This window comes from Dipteris shenzhenensis, chromosome 12 (assembly GCF_047967505.1).
Source record: "Dipteris shenzhenensis isolate YYH24624 ecotype China chromosome 12, Dip_SZ_1.0, whole genome shotgun sequence".
NCBI lineage: Eukaryota > Viridiplantae > Streptophyta > Polypodiopsida > Gleicheniales > Dipteridaceae > Dipteris > Dipteris shenzhenensis.
Window position 1 is genome coordinate 13,521,277 of NC_141607.1, and position 22,930 is coordinate 13,544,206.

General features: G+C 44.8%; 1 protein-coding gene across 2 annotated transcripts in view; it reads right to left on the reverse strand.

Annotated features, from left to right (window-relative positions):
* The window catches only part of LOC147895841 (uncharacterized), a 161,892-nt gene that overhangs the window by 42,719 nt on the left and 96,243 nt on the right, over positions 1-22,930 (reverse strand). For both annotated transcript variants that reach the window (XM_087382900.1, XM_087382899.1), the window contains exon 13: positions 4,282-4,386. In XM_087382900.1, the coding sequence (XP_087239026.1) occupies positions 4,282-4,386 (105 nt within the window). The remainder of the gene's footprint in view (positions 1-4,281; positions 4,387-22,930) is intronic.

The window sequence follows — 22,930 nt, forward strand, 5'->3', positions numbered from 1 at the left end:
TCTGATATTCAAGCAGAGATTAAGAAACACGAAGCTAGATGTGATAATGCGCTGAAGGTACAAAGAGGAGGACACATATAGTGAAATATTGACAAAGATTAAAGCAAGCTTGCCCAACCTTGAATGGGTGAATGATGATGTGCAATATGATGACAACTCCAAGCCAGCTTGTATTTTGCACGATAGAGGTCATGCAATCCTTACACTGAAGTCAGAAGATATGCGGATCAAGCTTCTTCAACAATCTTACAAGTTGAAGGGTATGGATAGCAAAGGAGCTTACACAAGCTCAACTCAAGATTAAGGCAACTGAATTAACTAAAGTCAGGGCTGCCAAAAAGGATGGAAAATGGGCAGTTTACCGTGAAGGCATAGCACTAATCAGAGAGTTTAAATCAAAACCAAAGGACTCTCAGTCTTAAACTGATGTATGGCTGTTTACTATTCCAGAATATCATGTAGGTACTTTAAATAATATGGGTTGCTTTTTGCACTCCTTGGGAGCTGCCATGTGCCCTCCCTAAAGCAGATGTACTAGAGGGTTTCTTGCTGTTGTAGGTCATCTTCTCCACGTTCTAGTGATGCCCTATGGGCCCTGGTATGTGCCTTGTAGGCATAGTTATAGGCACTCTAGTGTTTTAGTGCCTTTTATGCCACATAGGACATTTAGTCCTATGTGGCACCTAGGACACTTAGTCCTAGGGTCTACCTTTCAAGTACCTTGTACTTTCTTTTCTCTAGTACAATTGACTTGACGGCTTATCACTCTTGAATCTTGTGCTTGCTCCCACGCTCACCACACCTTCAGTAGTATCAGAGCAAGTCTTGCATTTGTCTTCCAGCTCTCCTCAGCCCCGAGTCCTCCATTGCTCATAGGGAGTCTGCTGCCCTGCTGGTCATCACATTTCCAGCCTGTTCGAGCCTCTTCAGCTGCTGTCCAAGGCTTCCAGAGCCTTTTTGTCGCCATAACCTGCCTCATTGCTGCTTCCCAGCTGAGGCGACTGCTTCTAGGTCCTGCTGCAATCTTTTCGAGGTCTCCTACAGCACCCGTCGCCATCTGTCACCATTTTTGTGCTGCAGATCACTTCAACCAGCCTCAGATCCAGGCGCCCAGCTCCCGCAACCTCTCCAGAGCCATCCGCATGACGCCGGCGTCCTGCTGTCGCGACCTGTTGTCCAGAACCCTCCACAAGAGACATTTGCAGCCACGCACACATTTCGAGGCGTCTAAGGGCTGTTCCAGCTCTGCTCCAGCCGCCTTTTGCACTTCAACTTGCTGCAGCAGCTCCATGGTCTGTCATATTCTACCTACAGAGGTCTTTTGGGTCTCAGCCTTCAGTTCAGGGGACCAAAAGCTGATTTACAAGAAACATTTGCTGTCTTTTACTGTTTTCTGACAGTATTTGACTGTCAAACCCTAATTTCCAACAGGAAAATTTAGGGCTTTTGACATTTGGACCTTCAACTTGTCATATACAACATTTTGGACAAGGTTGACAACTGAAATCCTTCCAAAAATTGAAGTTTTCAGTCAAATTCAGGTTCAGGACTGCCACATTGTGCCACGTCATCACTCTTTTATCATTTTAGCAAGAAAAGGCACCGTGTTGCCTTGAGGACCAGTGCAGCCTCCTGGAAATATCTGTTGTTGGCTCACAAGTATTTGGGACAATAAGACATATTTTTCCAGTTTAAAGCCTTGCAGCTATCCTTCGGTCACTTGGTCAGTGCATTTTTACTTGTACTATTTGCAATGGGTGGTAACAATCATGATCTATTTGGCATTCTTCGTGAAGATGATAAGTTGGATGGCACCAACTATCCGATGTGGTCTTATCTCATGAAACACATTCTTGTTGCAAGGCATTTTTGGAATATTCTTTATGGGATTGATCTGAGGCCAGCCAATGCTAAAGTGGCTCCCCCTATTGCTGGTCCCTCTGCAAAGGTTACTCCTCCAGATACCTTATCCTCTAGCACCCCTGCTGCTGCTCCTCCAACTCAGGAACAATCAAGATCGGATGCAAGAGATGCAAATGCACATTCCTGTATTGCTTTATCATGTAAGAGAATCATTATTCCACACATCCGGTCTTGATGGACAGGAAAGGATGCTTGGAACAAATTGGCTTCCCTTTATCAGATTCGCAATGAGGCACGTGTTGCATATTTAAGAAGGCAATTGCAAGAAGTCAGTATGAATGAAGGTGACTCTATGGATGCATACCTGACAAAGGTCAAGGACCTCATTTAACAACTTGCCAATATTGATGAGGTGGTGCCAAATTCTCAGCTTGTCAGTACCACATTGAATGCACTACCAAATACATATCAAGGGTTTGCTACAACCCTTCGATTAGTGGCCATGGGTAATCCAGACTACTACTCTTTTGATCAGCTAGTCACTTTGCCTTTGCAAGAAGAGCAAAGTCATGCTAATAGACAAGCTAATATTCCTGATCATGCATTTGCTTCACAGCAGACAGGAAGAGGCAAGGCTTCCAAGCCTATGGGCAAACCTAAATATGGGTCTAACAGAGGCAATTCCTCCAATGCATCTAAAAATACATCAGATAAGTCAAAGAAGAAAAGATGCAACTATTGTCGCAAGTCTGGGCATGAAATTTCAGAATGCAGGAAGCGCATTGCTTCGGAGACAAAGAAAGCAGGATTGACAGTTAATGCCTCACCAGAGTGTCACATACCGGCAATTGTTTTTTGCTTGGCAGTTCATGTATCTCTTGGCTCAACAATAAGCAACCAACAATTGCCACGTCTAGCTGTGAAGCTGAGTATAGGGCAGCCTTCACTGCTACAGTAGAGTGTGTTTGGCTTCGACAGACTTACAGATCTTGGTATTCGCTAGACATCCTCCACTATGGTCTACACTGATAGCCAGAGTGCCTTGGCCATTTCGCGTAACCCAGTGTTTCATGCGTGTACCAAGCACATTAAAGTTCACTATCATTATGTTCGAGAGCGGTTGTCAGCAGGAGACATAGAGTTGTCCTACCTTCCCACAGAGAACAACATAGCAGATATGTTTACAAAGGCACTTCCTCGTCCCAAGTTCGAAGTCTTCCGACAGGCTTTACACTTGGTTCCCTTTGTTACATGATCTGACATACCTTGTACATTCATAGGTGGCTATATCCTTTTGGATGAACATGTGCCACCCTGACCAGAAAATACTAGGTATTCTGAGACATTTCCAGAATACTTCAACCCATACCATGGAGGGGGGTTTGTAGGTCATCTTCTCCTAGTTCTAGTGATGCCCTATGGGCCCTGGTATGTGCCTTGTAGGCATAGTTATAGGCACTCTAGTGTTTTAGTGCCTTTTATGCCACATAGGACATTTAGTCCTATGTGACACCTAGGACACTTAGTCCTAGGGTCTACCTTTCAAGTACCTTGTACTTTCTTTTCTCTAGTACAGTTGACGTGGCGGTTTATCACTCTTGAATCTTGTGCTTGCTCCCACGCTCACCGCACCTTCAGCTGTCCCATAGACCTTTTGGTCTCCAGTGGACGTTAATAGACTTTCTTTCTTTCTTTCTTCACTCCAATCACATCTGGTCTATGACAAGCACCTCTTAGTGGTGGCAGAAAAGATTGCAGCACATTTAAGCTTCAAAACTCCCCCTTCAACAAAAGTTTTTCTTATGCTGAGTTTTTCTTGGGGTTCTTCCATTTGGACAGACCTTGCCTCGTTGTCATATTGCTACTGCCACTTGTCGACAATGTTTGTCCACAAAATTTGAGTCTAAGAAGGGCAAAGGTAACACGACAAACAAGTATATAGAGTAAAACTCTAGCCGCAAAGCAAGCACACTTTCAACAATTACCATCTTATTTTACACATGCAATGAATGAAGTATGTATTTTTACCATTACTAACCTTTCCTTTCACCTCAACGTCTATAGTTTCCTCAATCATCTCTTTACATTTTTAAGCTTATATGTTTAGGCTAAAAATGTGAGACTTCTCTTTTTTAAGTTAATCTTTAGACCTAACTGAGACTGCAAAACAAGCATATACTCCTTGTATATTCCTCATAAGTTGGTTGCCATTTGGATATCCTGTGCATCAAGCTGATTGAAAGCTTTATGTTCTGACTTAAAATATGCCACAGGAATCATGTCTCTTGAGCAAAGATGTTGACGAGAATCTTTAAACGATGCAACAAGAGGAACAATTTGAAAGAGATACAATAGAGGAACAATTTTAAAACAACATTTAGCAGTACAAAAAAATGCTATGGAGAGCAAAGAAGCTACCTGAGCCTCCAGACTAGCACGTTGGACAGGGTCAACAATCTCTTCTAGGTCTACAGATCCCTCATAGGTGAGATGATGAAAAACATTATCTGCCGCTAGGGCTGCCTGAAACCATCACGACGACATCAACAAATAAATTTGCAACACCACATACATATATACTAAGTAGTTGAGCATTGAAATAGCTCCATCCCATGCATTCATCTATGGATTCCACCCCCTGCTCATCAAAGCAAGCAACGTTTCTAATATTGAAGTCACCTACAAGGGGAAACCAAATATGCCAGTACATTAATACAGCATCCTCACATCAACATAAAAAGCAATAAGGGTTATAGACCACTATTCTTAATATGGAAAACCTAAACAGATTAGTCGTTATAATAATAGACTTCAAGAGATAATGTGTGCAGAGAGCATAATCCAACCATTGTAACCTAGATTTAATGTAGTGCATTCTGCACAAACTCATTACATGTTCTAGAATTTTTTGGTTCACACAATACAATACCCAGTGGCATAGATTGATATGCCCTTACATAACACTGTCAAAGTTAGACTAATCCATCAAAACTAACCAAAATTTCCGGATTTTGGAAAACAAAAATTTTACTTTTATGTTACAACGTGATATCAGATAACCAATGATCATAAACACCTGAGAGGCATACATAGACCTTCATAAGACTAGACTATATCCAATCTTACAAATTGTATATTTTTAATAGAACAAGCAAAAGAACAAAGGAAAGAAGGGAATTTGTAAGCGACTCTAGACAAAATTATGAGTACATGAGAAAAATTAAAAATAATAATAACTTAGTAAGCAAAGCTACACTTACGTTCTCATCAGTACCCAAGCATAAGATGCCATCTGGGTTTTGAAAGATTCTGGAATCTCTTGAGTAAACCCAGTACTGACTAAGCTTTGGAAGCCCAACCAAACAACAAAAACTTGGAGCAAAAAGAAAGAAACAAAGTAGAAGTAAGAATTTGTAACATCCATCTAGGGACTGTTCTAGCTTCCTGTGAAGCAGGTCTCTTCTCCATAGTTACCAGGGAATGGGAACATTTCAGTAACGTCTGACATTAGAACGAGAACTATTATGACCCAAAGGTCATAGCAGGAGCTGGCATTAGCATTGGAACCTTTAAAAGGGGTCAATTAGAACACCTGGCGTATAGGTTAGATCCAAGCTTTGGGCCGCTTAAAAGGGATTAGTTCAAACACCCAATGTATGGGTGCCCTTAAGGTAGGGACACCCTTGGGTAAGTCTATAAATATGAGCTGTCGCTCATTTACAGGGATCCCTTGGGATGGACTCCTTGGGATACCAAGACCTTGGGCATGCCTATGCCTAGTCTAGCCAAACACGTGGATTGGTGCACTCCTGTGGTATGGGATGCAGGGGTTGTAATCATGGACATGCCATAGTGCTAGGCTAACCTTAGGCTTGGAGGGTGATTTATACTGGATCTGTGGTTGGATGGTGAGCCTGTCAGCTCCCTTCTATGGTCTTTCTAATCTATGATTGTTTTGCAGGTCTTAACATCAGAGTAGAACCTGGATTACACCCAGGCATGGGCCTAGCTAACCCTCACCTTGGGTACTCATTTCAGTTGGTATCAGAGCCCCTCTGTTGCCATAAAAAATAGTGGCAACCTTCGTTTGCATAAGATCTTGTCTTTGTGAGATTCATAGCTCATCCGTGGAGGCTTGTCCCCCTGGATGCAGCGTTTAGAAGCTGATTGTGGAGGTTTTGATTTGGTACAAAATAGTACAAATACCTCTTTGCTTCAAATCATGGATTCGATGTAATTACAAATTCGTATATAGGAATGAGAATAGCAATTTGAGTTTTTTGAAGGGAGCCAGATGGTGAAGTAAATTTGTGAGTGGTATTCACAGTTCAATGCGACTCCCGTATTTTACGTGTGACTGCCTTGAGCCTCTGGGGTCCAAGGGTCTGGCCATGGGGCGAGACTTGGGAAATTAAAATTCCTAGTGGGCCCTTGGAAATAGTGAATGTGTGCCTAGTTACTAGGCAATTAATTCCTAGGGCCAAAGTGTGCAACATGGGAGCCCACTAGGAATTAATGGAATTTAATGCAACAAATGGGTCACATGCAGGCAATGGTTGCACAATTAATTTGCGGCAATTAATGGAATTCAGCTCATGCCAAGCAATCATAATATTTCTCAAGGACATGTATAAGGTGAAATTGAGGACATGTATGAGGTGAAATAGTGATGCGAGGATTTGTGACCTTTGTAAATCATGTAGATGGTTGAGGGGGATTCAGTTCAAAAGCACATCATTAAGATGGAGGTGGTGAGGGATCAACTCTCAACATTGGTTAGACGATGGATTCGGCAAGAATGGCTAGGCTCTTGCTTGGCATGCTCCCGAGAGATACAAGAGTTTCGTCACAACTGTGCTTGCAGGGCTTGCTTCTATAGGAGAGAGCTTGGGAAAAGAAGTATGACGGATCCGGTGCAAGGCCTTCAATGTCAAAACCAATGATGTATATAAAGACAACATCAAATTTGGTAACCAGTGAAGAACTTTTCTTGGTGTCATCTCCATCTCTTACAGAAGTAAAGTATGCATACCTTGGTGTTTCAGTAGCTCCACCCTTACTGTGATTTGTATCAGGTTTTCTTTCAGTCTCATAGACCCATCGGTCTTCCGAAGACTCTAATAAAATTTCTTTCTTTTTTTCTTTTTCTGATATTGAAAGGTGGTCTAGTGAAGGTGAAGGACATCAAGGAATGCTTAGATTGTCCTGAGTCGTGATCATGAAACAAAGCTCTACATCATGCATATTGGATGAGGAGGATTCAGTTCAAGAGCACCTCAATAAGATGAAGGTGATAAGAGATCACCTCTGTGGAGTTGGTCAAAAGACGGATTCAACATGGATGGCTAGGCTCTTGCTTGGCATGCTTCCGAGTAACTACAAGGGTTTCATTACAAGCATGCTTTTAGGGCAGCGGTCGGTACCAATCACTTCTGAAGAACTAGTGCCCCTTATTCTACAAGAAGAAACTCAAAAAAAGAAATTCGACGGATCTAGTGACAAGGCCTTCCTTGCAAAAGGTAAAGGAGAGAAGGGTAAGAAGGCAAGCCTAGCAGCGACAAAGACTCAAAAGGAACTGGGATTGGGAATGTTTCTACTGTGAGAAGCTAGGTCACATAGAGAAGGAATGCAGAAAGAAGAAGGCAGTCCAACACTGAAATGAAGGCGCCAAGCCCAAGGAGGGGCCAAAATCAGATTCAGTGAACATGGTGAAAGAGTAGCTCTTTCTGGTCTTACTGAGCACTGCTCAGCTCACACAATGAGTGAGAACAGTGATGGCTGGTATGCGGACAGCAGAGTCTCCAAACACATGGCCAACAACAAGAATAGGTTCTACAACCTACACCTCCGGATTCACATGCGACCATTCAGGACAACAGAAAGTGCTCAGTGGAAGGAATGGGGAGCATTCCGTTCACTACAGATTCAGGTGAAGAAAAGGTACTCACTAGTTTTCTTTACCTTCCAAATCTATGCAAGGATCTTGTATCTGTCAGCCAGATGACAAAGAACAAGATGAAGGCTGAGTTTGATAATGGAAGAGTGCCGATCTGTTCAAAGGAAATCGGAAAAGTACTGGCAAGAGGAACATAGGAGCATGGGTTGTACAAGATTACGGCATTGATGCTCAAGCAGATACATGCAATTCAAAATTGTGGACTGAAACTTAAGTAGAAGATACAACACGTAGAGAAGAAAATAGCTCAATATATTTATCGGAAAAATGCTCAAGGATGAGCCAAGTACACCAAGCCAAGGTGCTGGGCAAAGTAGCAGTCAAGAACAGCGAGATCTACAAAGGATAATATCTGCTACATTCTACACAATCTGCAGGGCCTTCAGAGGCTTCAGTAACTGCATTAGAATGGCCTGAAGTACCCGCCTATTTATAGTTTATGAAGGTGGCCTGGACCCTGCCAAATCAATCAATCCAGTCTGCTGTAAACACCCAATTGGTCTACTGGATCTGTCCCGACTGGTTTGCTGGACCTATCCCGATTGATCTCGTGGAGAACCTGACCTGAAACTACTGGATCTTGTTGCTGTTGTAGGCGCCTATTGCCTGGGTCATGGCAGTTAGCCACATGTCATCGCAGTTATTTCAGCTCCTTTTCACCAAATGTTCTCTGTCCTTTAAACTTACTGCCGACTAGGCAACTGTTCAGTCCAGGTAAGCCTATCTCCTATAGTGCCGTGACCCAAGGCCTTGTCTCCCTCATTTGAGAGCTCAAAGGTGCGTTGATGACACTCCAACATCGTCTGGATGCTTAGGTACTCAGCATGTGCTTGCATGCAATGCATGCTATTTCTAGCGCATGCAATGCTTGCGCTTGTAGCTTCTTCCTAGAAGCTTTTTGGTCGGCCAAAACCAACCAGAATAGCAGCTTGTTGCTTTGTTGAACGGTCATGCCTTCCCTCACCAGAACATCAGCTCCCTGACTGAACTGTAGTGCCTGACCTGCACGTCCAAATCTTTCTAGCTCAAGACAGGTTTTTTCAGCCCACAATTTCTGTTCAAGCAGGCAAGATATCATGGCAGCCCTCAGCTCACGTCCTCGTGACAGACCCCCCTCTTGAAAGAAGGCAAACGTTCTTGATTGCCTGCAAACCAAAACAAAAAGAAATAGTAGCAATGGAAAAATCAAAAGCAAATGAAATAACCAAAGCTGAAATAGAAACAGACCAACCAAACCTGAAAAGATAGCGTACCAATACCGCCAATAGGTCAACCAACAATGAATATGTATCTGTAGAGCCTAGGTGACACATACATAATACATTGCACATAAGATGCATCGAAACCAAGTGGCTAGCACACCAATCATAGAGGCCCTCACAGCGAAGATACTGTCAACAACCAATACCTCGGGTGAAACAAAATGCAACTACCAAGTGTCCTCTAGCATACATGAGAGGGCCTGTACAACAAGAATGGAAGCGCTAACTCCCCCTGTGCATCAGGTAATGCTATAGACACCTGGCGCTCTGCTGAACCTGAATAAAAACCACGCAAAGTAGGCTCCAACTGAAAAGCCTCAAGATAAAGCTGTAACACCTGAGGAGTATCTACCAACTCGTCCTCCTCCATCCACTTCACATGTAATGATGAATAATTACAAAATTTCACCAAATAGCGTCGTACAACTTTACCTTTTACCTTCCTTTTCCTATGTGCTAGGATTTGCTCGGGTACAAGGATCTTATCCAAGTCTTCCACCTTTGGCTGGATCTCTGAAGGCAAACCCGTAGGCACATCACCTTGAAAAGGCTTGAGGAGACTCACATGGAAAGCATTGTGAATCTTCCAATGATCAGGTAACTGTAAGCGAAATGCTACATCATTAATCTACTAAGTTACCTTGAAAGGCCCATAGTACCTCATACTTAGCTTAGGGGATAGCCGAGTACAACCCCGTGTACTTTTCAGCCTTGCTTTCTGAAAACGCAGCAAGACATAATCACCTTCCTTGATGACAATGTCACGCCTGTGCTTGTCTGCTGCATTTTTCTGCTTCTCTCGTGACTTCTACAATGTTTGCTTCACCTTCAAATAAGCTATGTCCAAGCTCTCCACGTACTTATCAGCCTAAAAAATCTGATCTTTTGTCTGCAAGATGGGTGGAATCTTACGTCAGCCTTCCACTATCTCAAATGGAGCTTTACCTATGAAGGAATGTACCGTGTTATTATAAGCATACTCCACCAATTGTAAAAACTTATCCCACTGTGACTGGTGCTCCGAAACATAGCATTTCAGCAAATCTAGAGCTGTGGAATTAGCCTCCTCCGATTGCCCATCAGTCTGTGGATGAAAAGCAAAAGAAAATAGGAGAGTATTGCCCATATTCTCAAAAATTCCCCGCCAAAACAAGCTAGTCATGCGCAGGTCTCTATCACTCACAATGGACTTTGGCATACCATGATACTTGAATATATTCTGCATAAATAACTTCGTCATATGATCTGCCCCAATCTTCTTCCGTACACCAATGAAGTGTGCCTGCTTTTTGAAGCGATCAATGATCATCCATATTCCATCATTACCTGTAGGTGTCCTCGGCAAATCAAAAATAAAATGCATGGCTATGCTCTCCCATGGTCCATCGGGTATGGGCAAAGGATGTAACAGTCCAAGAGTCTTCCTGCGATCATACTTTGCCTTCTCACAGGTTAGGCATGTGCGAACATACTCATCAACATCGTGACGCAGCGTAGGCCAATAAAAGAAATGCTCCACTGCCTTAACTGTAGCATCAATACCTCCATGTCCTGCATACGGAGGATCATGTCATTCTCTCATGACCTTCTGCCTTAGCTACTTAGTTACACACAACCTGCCATGCATCATCATAAACCCATCCTTAAGCACATAATGCTCGTGCCTTTGTCCATTAATAAGTTGGTCATATATTTAAGCAAATTGCTCATCTTCCGCATAGTAATCCTTCATTACATCCAACTCATTGTGATAAGCAATTGTCACAGCTGAAACTTGTGGCTTCCTGGACAAAGCATCTGCTACCACATTCTTCTTGCCCTCAACATGTACAATCTAAAAATGAAACATTGACAAGAAGTTCGCCCACCTCATGTGCATCTCGAAGAGCTTAGATTGCGTCAAGAAGTAGTGCAAAGACTGATGATCCGTCTGTACTGTAAAATCAGCTCCCAATAGATAATGCTTCCAAGTGGATAAAGCATGAAGTACAGCGAACATCTCCTTCTCATAAATCTGTAAATGCAAATCAGCTGCCTGTAAAATGCGACTGTCATAGGCTACAGGATGCCCATCCTGAGTGAGAACAGCTCCAATACCATTTTTACCGCAAGCATCCGCATGCACATGAAAAGACTTCCTCAAGTCTAGTAAAATCAGCACCGGATCTATTGTAAGCTTGCGCTTCAACACCTCAAAAGGAAAGGTCTCTCCTTCTTGGAAAGCGCATGCATAGGAGCTGCAATTTTTGCAAAGTGATGGATAAAACGACGGTAGTAGGAACACAAACCCAAGAAACTACGAACCTCGTGCAAATTCTTTGGCTGTGGCCAACTCCATATTGCTTCCACTTTAGCTGGATCCATACGAACCCCATCCTTGGAAACAATATGCCCCAAAAAATGAATCTCAACCATGACAAACTCACTCTTCTTGGGGTTTATGAGCAACCTCTGCCTCCTGAGCTCAGCGAACACAATTGCGAGATGCTCCCGATGCACCTCCTCATCTTTCGAAAATACAATCATGTCATCAAGAATGTACCCACGAAGGCTCCGTGGTCTCGAAAGATCCTGTCCATCATACGATTGAAGGTGGTGCGAGCATTAGTAAGTCCGAAAGGCATAACCAAAAACTCATACAACCCAAAAGAAATCCTGAACGTCGTCTTATGCACATCCTCTAGACGTATGCGAACTTGATGGTACCCACTCTTCAAATCAATGCGGCTGAAAACAGCTCCCCCCTTCAACCTATCTAGAATATCATCTATCCAGGGTATAGGGAAGTGGTTCTTACTAGTGATCTTATTCAAGGCGTGGTAATCAATACACATATGCCAAGAACCATCCTTCTTCTGAACCAACAGAATTGGAGAGCAATAAGGCGATGAACTTGGCTGAATCAGCCCCTTCTCCAAAAGTTCATTTACCTGACTCATGATCTCCTCCTGCTACGCCGCACTAACTCTGTAAGGTGGTCTATTGGGTGGACTACTGCCAGGTATGATGTCAATCCCATGGTCCTCTGGCCTTTCTAATGGAAGCTCACTAGACAACTCATTAGAAAAGCAATCTGAAAACTCAGTTAGAAAAACAGCCCTTTGCTTTTCCAAACGGGAAACAGTATGCTCTTCATTTACAGGGGGTATCTCTGTAGCAAAAACCATGTACGCAAAAACATGACTTTTCATTACATAATTAATGGCAAAGCCGTTACGGCTGGGATAGACTCCCCTTTTAATTTTGCGTCATTTACATGGGTCTTCCCCTTATGCAAAACTGTAATTTTCCTCTTCTTGGCTTCGATCACCGCATCCCAACGATGCATCCATGGCATACCCAACAAAATGTCACAACCTACAATTGGCATAATATAAAAGTCTTCGCTGTCCACAAAAGACTGGATATGTAAGTGTAACTTCCCTATGATAGGTGTGACAGGAGTGGTGAACTCAAGGTTAGCCATGCCGGCTTCACAACTCGGTCCCATCTCCTCAGCTCGAATGCCCAATCTCGCTGCCATCTCGAGAGAAATAAAATTGGCCTTTGCACCTAGATCAAAGAAAACAAGAGCCGTTTGGTCCCGAACCTTACCCCAAGCTCTGCATAACTCAGTTTCCTCACCTTGAGGCTGCTCACTGATCACATCAGGCATCAACCCAGCCATGGTCTTCTGTTTCTTCCCCTTCTGATCGCCTTTGCTTGCCTCAGCCTTCTCCTCATTCCACTTTGGGAAATCCCGAGACACATGACCGGGTTCTTTGCATTTGAAACACTTCTTTTCCTCATAGAGAGTTCTCTGCTCCTCTGGACTCAAATATGTGGATGCCTTTTTATTGTTTTGTCGCCTCCCTGCAACAAACGCAGCCTTCTGATGATTGGCCTTCTTCTCTATTTTGGAAAATCAAAACCCTGCTTTCTTATTTGTGTCATCTTTCTTAGCTTCCTACTTTTGTCCACCTTTGAACCCTGAAGTCCTCCCTTGCATCAAAGCATATGCCATGCTAGCATTCTCGATTAGCTAAGACATATTGGAGACTTGAGTCTTCATGCAGTAGTCTCTCAACTCCTTAGGCAGCCCGCAACAATATTTCTCAACTTGCTCAGTGAAGGGAACAAGCTGGTAGGAGCTAACAAGCAACAAAGCCGCCCAAAACATTCTGTTATACTCCTCTAAATTGCGGCAATTAATGGAATTCAGCTCATGCCAAGCAGTCATAATATCAACTTCAAAAGTCATGGTAAGCCATGCAGCCGAAAACACCTGCTTGAAACCTACCCACGTGTTTGGTGCATTGTTTTGCATAAGCATAGTGGTCCACCACTAAAGTGCATTCCCCTTTAGAAACTTGCAGCCCGGCATACCTTGGATGACTCTGTGAAATTCCCTCCTGTGTAGGCTGCATCGAACTGCTGCAAAAAGGTCGAGGCCTTAAGTTTGTCCTACACCCCACTGAATGTCTCAAATTTCACGGCTGCACCTACCTCTTTAAAGTCCTTCAACTTCCCTTGAGGTGCCAAATAGTCATAAATAGGTGCCTGGGCAAAAGGGACAGCAGCACTCACTCTATCCCCCATGCTACCAGCATTAGGAACAGCTGTACTATTCAGACCAGCACCCGAATTTTGCATATTTCCCAAAGCAAGGTTACATGTTGCTGCATTAGGCATACATGTTTGCATCCCTGGGGCTGCTCCAACATTTGCATACATCATGTTCTGTCCCATGGGCTGTAAACTAGGCTGAAACCCAACTGTTTGACTAGCAGGCATACCCGAAAATTGGGCTTGTGAACTGACCATAGCTTGAAACACTGAACCACCACCAAAATACTAGCTGAACCGGGTTTGCCAAAACTCCTTGCTGTCCGGAAACCATGGACTGAAAATTATTACCTTGAGTCGGCCCCGGAATCGTATTAGATTGTTGCTGACCATAGGGGATTTGAGAGGGCTGATCCTGAACACGTGGTCGCTTGTTAGCTTCAACATCCCTATCCCCATCATCAGGCTTCCTTTTCTTCGGCTGCACATCTGAGTTCATCATCTTCTGGAAGCGAGGATCCTGTGTGAACTGTGTGAAAACACTCATGAAACTCAGCATCTGTGCCTTGAATAGTTCCACATCCTCCTCATCCATCCGATCATCCTGATGCTCTGCAACATGCCTAGTCTCCTCTCTTGCACCTTGGTCACCACCAAGGGATTGAGACATCTGCTCTTCCTTCTCAGTAAGGCTCACGGATCTCTCCCTGTGTGACATATTTACAGCTGTCTTCTTCACCTAGTCTGTTGGACTTGCACCAAGCCAACCATAGGCTCCCCTCTTGAAGAAGTTAGATGGATCCCGGCAATGGAACCACTGAAACCAGCCTCAACAACGTAAAGGGTGGTAGGATCCACTTAATTACAGCATACACAGTAAATTGACAATCAATGAAACCGGCCTCTAATCACTCAGAGGGCAGTGGAACTAAACCTTTAGCATATATCACAACCATAAACCATTGCATGATCACCATTTGGCATTTACCCATTTGTTCACAAACAAAACCACTGAAAAAGGGATGGAGGCTAGAATGCCCCTGCTCAACAAACATAGACAAGTGCACCCGATTGGCCCCAAACACCGTGGCGCCCCTTTCGGTATTTCTTTATATTTCACAGTGAAATGATTACAAGTTGCATCTGGGAGACCTTCCTTGCAACTGAGCACGCAGCCCCAATTCACTAAGCCTTCGCAAGGCTTTCAAGCATAGAACACCATCACATAAGTGCACTTAACCCATAGGATCAACCCAAAGGCATTCTCTTTTTCGAGTGCAATTCCATTGGTTGTCCAGATGCAATCACACTGCACCCCAGCTGCACTCTCTTTGAGTGGTTTCCAGATGGCATTCACAAAGCTTTTCAAAGCTCCAAAATAAAATCAGCAAAGTACCCAACCAAAGAATGACTCATGTAGCACTGCCTGGGCACCTGTGAGCCAAGAAAGAGGCGGCACATGAGGCCAACCAATAGCTTATGGCAAAAAGAAATTGCAGTAGCAAAATCACAACTCACCAAGCCCTGAAAACTCGAACCAAGTCCTCAATCACCAAGAGGACATAGTAGCCAATGCCCAATTGCATTCTCAGCCAAAGAGGAGTGCAAAGGCATGAAGAAAGAGCATTTACAAGAGCCGACCAGCAAGAATTCCACTGAAAAATGCGAAAAGAAGCACTTCTATCGCGAAGAAGTGGGAGTTCTTGGGCTCAAAAGAAGCGTGCTTCAGAGAGGAATGCATTGAGAAGGTTTTGGAGAAGTTTCATCGCTGGAAAGTCCTCCAAATTTGAGAAAAACCAGTCAACCAGCGTGTGGGACCTCTCGAAATTCGACATAAAGCTGTAGCTCTGCAAGAGGAGAGGCCCAGGAGGCGGTAGAAGCAAAAAGGTCCAGAAAAAGCCACTTTTGCAAATTCGACCAACAAAAGAAGTGCTCAGCTCTGCCCGTTCTACCAAACGCACGGAGGGAAAAGCATATCACTACGAAGGGGAGGCAGAGGGGAAGCCATCGGGCCAAACGGAAGTCAAGGAATCCAAACGAGTGAGGAGTTACGAATAAAAACGGAATTCAGCTGAAGGAGGCTCAAAAACCAGTCCAAAATCTCAACAAAGGGAGAAGATGAGAGAGAAAACCACACATGTGAAGTTTAGAAGACCCAAGAAGGTCCAGGAATGGCAAAGAAGCATGTAGAAGGCACTAGAGCCACCTGGAACTCTAAGGGGGCCACTGAAGGTACATGGCCCTCTAGGGGGCCCATTAAAAATGCCACATCATCATTTCCCAACAACCACTCTTTTAATTCCTTGGAATGCCTTTGGGCCTAGGGATTAATTACGCTTATGTGCTAGGCACCATGCCACGTTTAATTACACATTATTAAGCCCACACTTGGACTTTTAAAACCAAAGTTGTCACGGTCTTGTAGTATATTAAAGTACTTAGAATTTCACGCCCCCGTGACAAAATATGCACCACAAAACAAATCATAGAGGAGCTAGAGCGCTCCTACTCAAAAACAAGGACACCGATTGGCCCCAAATGTTGGCGCCCCTTGCGGTATTTATTTGAAGCCAAGCAGCTGATTACAAAGGTCTCTAGGAAGCTGCAACACAGGCAAACCAACGCCTGCAGACTCCCTGTCCAGCCCACCCTGTAATTCCCTGCTCAACTTCAAACGGTGAACGGCATCCAGTCACTAGACAATCATGTAACCTCATCCAATCAAAGCATGCAACAGAGACCCCAATAGCATCCACTCTCCGAACCACTCCTGCAATCGCACAACCAAGTACCCAATCAGCTAAACACGGCTGAACCACTGCAAGATTAAGCCCTCAACAGCTGAACTCTGGTGCAAGCAAACAACCAAGCACTTCCCAACGGGTTGCTTCAATTTATAGCCTCCCTGGCCACTGCCCAACAACATAAATCAACCCTTCTTCGCGAGGAGAGAAACCCAAACGCAATAACTAGCCAGCAACCAATCCGGGAATGGCAAAAGCAGGCAAAGACAAGCCTTCTTCTACCCAAAATCCACAGAAGAAAGGTCACCCTGGCTGAAAAACCCTAGATCCTACGGAGATGAGCTGATTCTGCTCTGGCACAGTCCCAAAAGCAGCTTAGAAGCGAACACCCACACCTGGAAAGTTACCAAAATCAGCTGGCACAGCCCGGAAGCCTCTAGAGATCAGATCGCAATCTTCCTGCACAGCCTAGACAGCCTAGAAACAGATCGCAATTTCCATGGGACAGCCTGGACAACCTGGAAACTCCTGAAAACAGATCGCAATCTCTATAGTAGTCCGAAAATACCTAGAAACAGCACCAGAACAGGACACAGTCACCTAGCACAGCGCGAAGGACTTGGAAACAGAATCGCAATTTGCAGCAGACACCCTGGCAAAAATCGCAATCTGCAACAGGCTCTGAATTTGGTGCATTTTCCTCTAGCAGGCTCCAGAAGCTCATGGTAATATGCAATTTTGCTCTAGCAGTACCTAGCAGGCTCTGGCAGCTCTCAACTGATGATCTGGGTCCTTCAGGGATTGATTTGGCCAATTGAACCCAAAATAAGAGCTCTGGGCCCTTTTTGTAGTCATATGCTAAAAATAGCAGTTTTTAAATTGCACCACTCTTTTGGCCCGCCTATTGCACACTTTGGTCTTAGGAATTAATTGCCTAGTAACTAGGCGCACATTCACTATTTCCAAGGGCCCACTAGGAATTTTAATTCCCCAAGTCCCGCCCCATGGCCGGACCCTCGTGCCCTAGAGGCTCAAGGCAGTCACGCATGAAATACGGGAGTCACAAATCAAAAGTCCCATAATTTCACGTCCTCATGAAAGAAATGGTGTTGACTGGTTACTGGTTAGTTTTACTACCGTTTGATTTATTGAAGGCCAGTTTTAGTTTACCTCAGAGCCTTTCGATGCCTACAGTAGGAAGAAGGGCATAGCCCTACAGTGACAAAGTGCCACAATCACTCCAATGGGTCATGCATCCGGTCTGGTGAGCATGTAAGGAAGGTTTCCTAATGTGATCTATGCCTATGTACACTAATGAGTCTGGCGTGTCTCTAACTCTAGCTCGGGTCCTCGCGATCGCAGCCGCCACCTCCGTGAGTCTTGCTAGTTGGTGCTATCTAGCTGGAAAAACTCAGTGGTCATGCTCTGAGTGGAGTCTGGTTGTGTGTCCTGATCTCCCCTATGTCCCTTGAGCAACCCTCCTTGTGTCGTACAGCCGCATGAAGTGAAGGCTGCCAAGCAAGAAGCTGGGTAGGGATCTGAAATCATCTTTGGAAAGGCAATGATACCGACCTTTGATCTCATAGTACGCAGGGTATCTGAAAGAGAAATGCTCCTCTCGATCTCCGAGGAATTGCACAAGGCATAGATGTGACCTCTTTGGGTATGCCCTCCGTCCAAACACTCTCAATACGAAGATGGTGTGATGAGCCCTGGAATTGCCCAATTGAAATCCTCATGCAGTGGGGGAGGTGGATCTGCGTGTATCTTGGTGGGTCGATGAAGCCCTCCGTTGGAATCCGTACGCAGTGTAGGAGATCCTCTCGGATGACCTAGGATGACCTAGTTCTCCGTTAACCAAGTTGGTGTAGGAGATCTGCGTGTATCTCCTACACCAACTTGGTTATCCTCTCGGATAACCTAGGATGACCTAGTTCTCAATGTAGGAGATCTGCGTGTATCTTGGTGGGTCGATGAAGCCCTCCGTTAACCAAGTCCTAAATGTATGTAATTGTAGGAGATCCTCTCGGATGACCTAGTTCACCTCGTGTGAACGGGATAAGGGGAGCCTCAATTCGATACTGAAGGTAGTAAGCCTATATATGTGTAGCCCCAAAATTTCAAAAATTTGCTTGTACATGCATACAAAAACCTCTTGTCACTCTCGGTTGCTAGTGCCATGGAGGACGATAAGGCCAACAAGGAAGCCCTGCGGTGCAAGATCCATACAACCTAATGCGGAAGAGAGATGTGATGACCTGAAATGGTGCATCGAGTTGTGGTGGGGACACTCTGAATTCAGCCAAAACTATCTGATGTGGGATTGAAGGCTTACTGCGAATCATCCATGAAAGCCTGAGAACCTGAAGCCTCCCACTTTGTCTTTGATAGATTTGGCCCTTGAGGGCTGCCATACATACCTGCTAGTTGGACCAAAGAGTCAGAAAGTTTTGGTCTGAGGGTCCTAGAAGTGAGAATGAAAGCTCGCCCCGACTTTGGCCACTGCGGCATACTCCCTGCTCAATGAAGCCTGTCATGAGGACGTGAATTTATGGGAATTTTGATATGCAACTCCCATAATTTATGTGTGACTGCCTTGGGCCTTTGTGTCGTGGAAGTCTGGCCACGTGTGCCGGACTTGGGGAATTAAAATTCCTAGTGGGCCCTTGGAAATTGTAAATGTGTAGGCTAATTACTAGGCAATTAATTCCTAGGGTGAGTGTGTCCAACAGAGGGGCAAAAGAGTGGTGCAATGAAAAATTGGCATTTTTGGCACGGGACTCTAAAATCAGCACACGACACCTTTTTGGCATGCAGGAGGCCATAAAGCAAGCAATAAAGTCGATTTAGCTTTCAGGGCTGTTTTCTGGACCACAGAAGAACAGGGGAAGGCAAGTCACATGTTGGAAAAGTGCTTCAGGGCTACTCTATCACATTGCCTTGCTGATTTTTGACTACCAGGGCAGTTTGTGGGCTGCTAGAAGCTCAAAAACGAAATTCGTTTTTGTGCCAAGAGCCTCCAGATCAGTTCGTTTTGTGCTGCTTTTCGGGTTGCATGCAGGCTGCAGGAAGCAAGACGATTTGATTTTTGGCTGATTTCTGTCACCTGCTGCTGATTTTGAGCCTTTTCCAGGTGGGTCAACCTGTTCTGTGTTGCCTTCGGGCTGTTCCAGGGTTGAATCATCAGCTCCTTGCTGGATTCAGGGTTAAATCATCATTTCCATGGGTTGGTTATTGCGTTTGGTATTGTTTCCAAGCACGGAAAGGATGATTTATGCTGTTGAGCAGTGGCCAGGGTGGCTACAGATTGGGACAAACTGTTTTGGAAGGGTTTCCTTGGTTGGTTGTGCCAGAGTCGGTTGTCCTTGTCTTTTTTGCAACTGTTTAGCCGTGCTTGGCTGGTTGGGCACTTGGTTGTGCAGGTGTAGAGGACAGAGAGAGTTTATGCCTTTGGGATCTGTTGCACACTTGGTCAAAAGGAAGGATGTGTGATTGCCTATTGATTGATTGCATATTCGCCATATAAAGTTGGGCAGGAATTGCAGGGTGTGTAGGATATTGGGAAGTGTGTGGGCAGTGGTTTGCCTATGTGCAGCTTTCAAGAGACCTTGTTATCAGCCTCTTGACTTTAGATGAATATTAAAGAAATACTGCAAGGGACGGGCCCAAATCGATGTCTTTGTTGTTTAGTAGGAGCGCTCTTGCTCCTTGTGATTTAATCTGTGGTGATTAATAATTTGATTATTTAATGTGTATGCTGTGGTTAAAGTGGATTCTACCACCCTTTGATTAGTGAAAGTTGGTTGCAGAGCCTCTACCGCTGATTGCATCGTAAAGATCGGGCCAGAGAACAGGACCCCTAGGTATGTGTAGGATGCAACTACCTCCTCTAGCAACCCATCCAAGGTAAAGTGCTCTCTGTGCATGGCTGCCCCGGATGTGTTGCTCTTGGCACTGTGTCAAAAGCCTTGCAAAAGTCCACAAAGCAACAATACACTCTTTGTCTCCGTGCCCTAGCCTCCTCGATGATCCCTTGAGTTTAAGTATATGATCCATGGTCCTGTGATCGGGAAGCCTGCCTATCCCATGGCTCTGAATCCCCGAAGCTCTCTGTCAAGTTCTGATACATAGACCTTGGACATAACACGTGCAATCATAATGGTCCCATAAATTTTTGGGCTCATGGGATCTCCTGTCTTGTGTAGGGTGAGATGGTGTTAAGGATCCCAGTGTGTGGGAAGCCTGTGCAAACCTCTTTCATTGGAGAGGTTTGCTAATATCGGGGCCAAGGTATCTATCCCGTATGCAATGAATTTAATGCGTATGCCCTCATGATCTTTCGCTAGGCCGTCGTGAAGCTTCTAATCTATGTGTTTGACACCACCAACTGTGAAAAGCGTGCATGAAGTGGGGCATGGTACATGTGAGAGATCAGGTGCTGGCTATTTAGGGACATCATATAGTGTGCGTGCGTAGGAGTGCCAGGTTGTGGTGTTCGTGAGAGGGGTGGGGCTCTCTACTCAAGGAACCTCCGCTAGAGGTCTTTAGAGTTGTTACTAAACAATATGTTTATTAACAACTCCGCGCTTCCGGTGGACAAAAGCCTGCTTCTTTCGGCAAACTAGACGACGCCTCACCTGGAAGATGATGCTTGGATTTGAATAGGAATTGTCGACGTAAAGCCTCACACTCGTCATCGTACCAACTATTGTAGGGTCCTGAACTGAGGGGTGGAGGATGCATGGATCGAGTGGTGTATGGGAAAGTGTGTAGGGCAGCCTCATGGAGAGATCTTGTGATCAAGCTCCATTTGTCTAAGAGCGGTATGTGGTCGATGTCTCAAAGGAGGTCGGAGAAGAGTGCGGAGTACGCAGGTCTTAGTTTGTGGTCAAAGTGTATGTCATGGTATGTATTGTGTGTAAGTGGTGTCGTAGTGTGTGATGTGGGCAATGGTGTGGCAATACTAACAAACAGACAGGTGCGATCTGCTCCTAGAGGTAGTGGTGAGATGAAAAAGTTAGTAATATGTGAAGTGAAGGCAAGAGATCCCATGAGATAGTCGACTACGCCGGACACCCCCCCCCCCGCATGTGGAAAACAAGTGTACCCACCCGAGGAGGGCCAGGGACTTGGGCATTATAGATGATAAGATCATGTATCCTGCCCATGTCTAGTAGTGCATGTCCATAGGATGTGACTGGGGCCTGTCTGTCCGGGATCGAAAAATGAAGCCATGTAGATGGAAGGAACAGGGCTAATGAAAAGGTTGAAAGGAGAGGGTGAAAAGAGGAGAGTTCCAGCGAGGTCTATGAGAAGAATAACGAAATAGAAAAAGTACACAGATAGCAACGCGAGTTGCTGAGCAAAGTTGCCGAGGATGACAAATTGTAGGCAAGCAAGGGACTCTCGCAAATGGATGAGTAGGAGCAACACTGATAGTGTATGAGCAGCAAAGAAGGGCTGATGAATTTCTCCTATAATTGGCCAAAAAATCTCTAAATTTGGTCCAAAAGTAGCATTGGGAAAAATAGTAATGAAGAATGGCCGCCAACTAGTGAGACGTACAGAAGAGAATATCTGCCACATTCTACACAATCTACGGGGCCTTCAGAGGCGTCAGTAAATGCATTAGAATGGCTAGAAATACCCGCCTATGTATAGGTTATGAAGGTCGCGTGGATCATGCCAAATCAGGCGAGCGGGTTGTTGTAAACATTCAATTGGTCTGTTGGATCTGGCCGTCTGGTCTGCTAGAGAAGCCGACCTGGAACTACTAGATCTTGTTGCTGTTGGAGGTGCCTACTACTTGGGTTGTAAATGGTCTTGGTAGTGCACCATACTACTGTAAGTCTTGCTTTGTGCTGCACAAACTGCCACGTGTGATTGAGCTGTTCCAGATCCTTCTCCAAATGTTCTCAATCCTTCAAACTTACTATAGACTATGCGCAACTGTTTAGTCCAGATAAGCCTACCTCCTACAGTGCCCTGACCCTTGGTTCTCATTTGGGAGCTCACAGGTGGGTCAGTGACACTCCAACACCCCTTCTTTATGACTCCACTATGGGCCAATGCCCATGCTGATGAGATGCTCCAATTGCTCTCTAGGAAGAGAGTTGGTAAAAATATCGATGATGCTCTCCATTGGACAATAAAGCAGCTCCACAACCTCATCCTTGATCAGCTCCCGAATGAGGTGATATTGAACATCGATATGCTTCATACAAGCATGGAACATCGGGTTCTTTGCAATCACCATGCAACTGATGTTGTCGCACGAGATCACCGTCATCTCTTCCTGAAGAACTCCCTTGTCCTCTAGTATGCATTTGAGCCAAACGGAATCGCATGCTACCAAACAAGCTGCCTTGTATTATGTCTTTGTAGAGGATAGTGCAATTGTAGGTTGCTTCTTGCTTAGCCAAGATATGGCACCCTCTGCAAACATGAAGTAGTAACCTGAAGTTGAGCACCGTGTATCCCAATCCCCAGCCCAATCCGAAGCATAGAAACCTCCAAGCTTGCTACTGGAGCAATATCTGATTCCATAGGTAGTTGTGCCT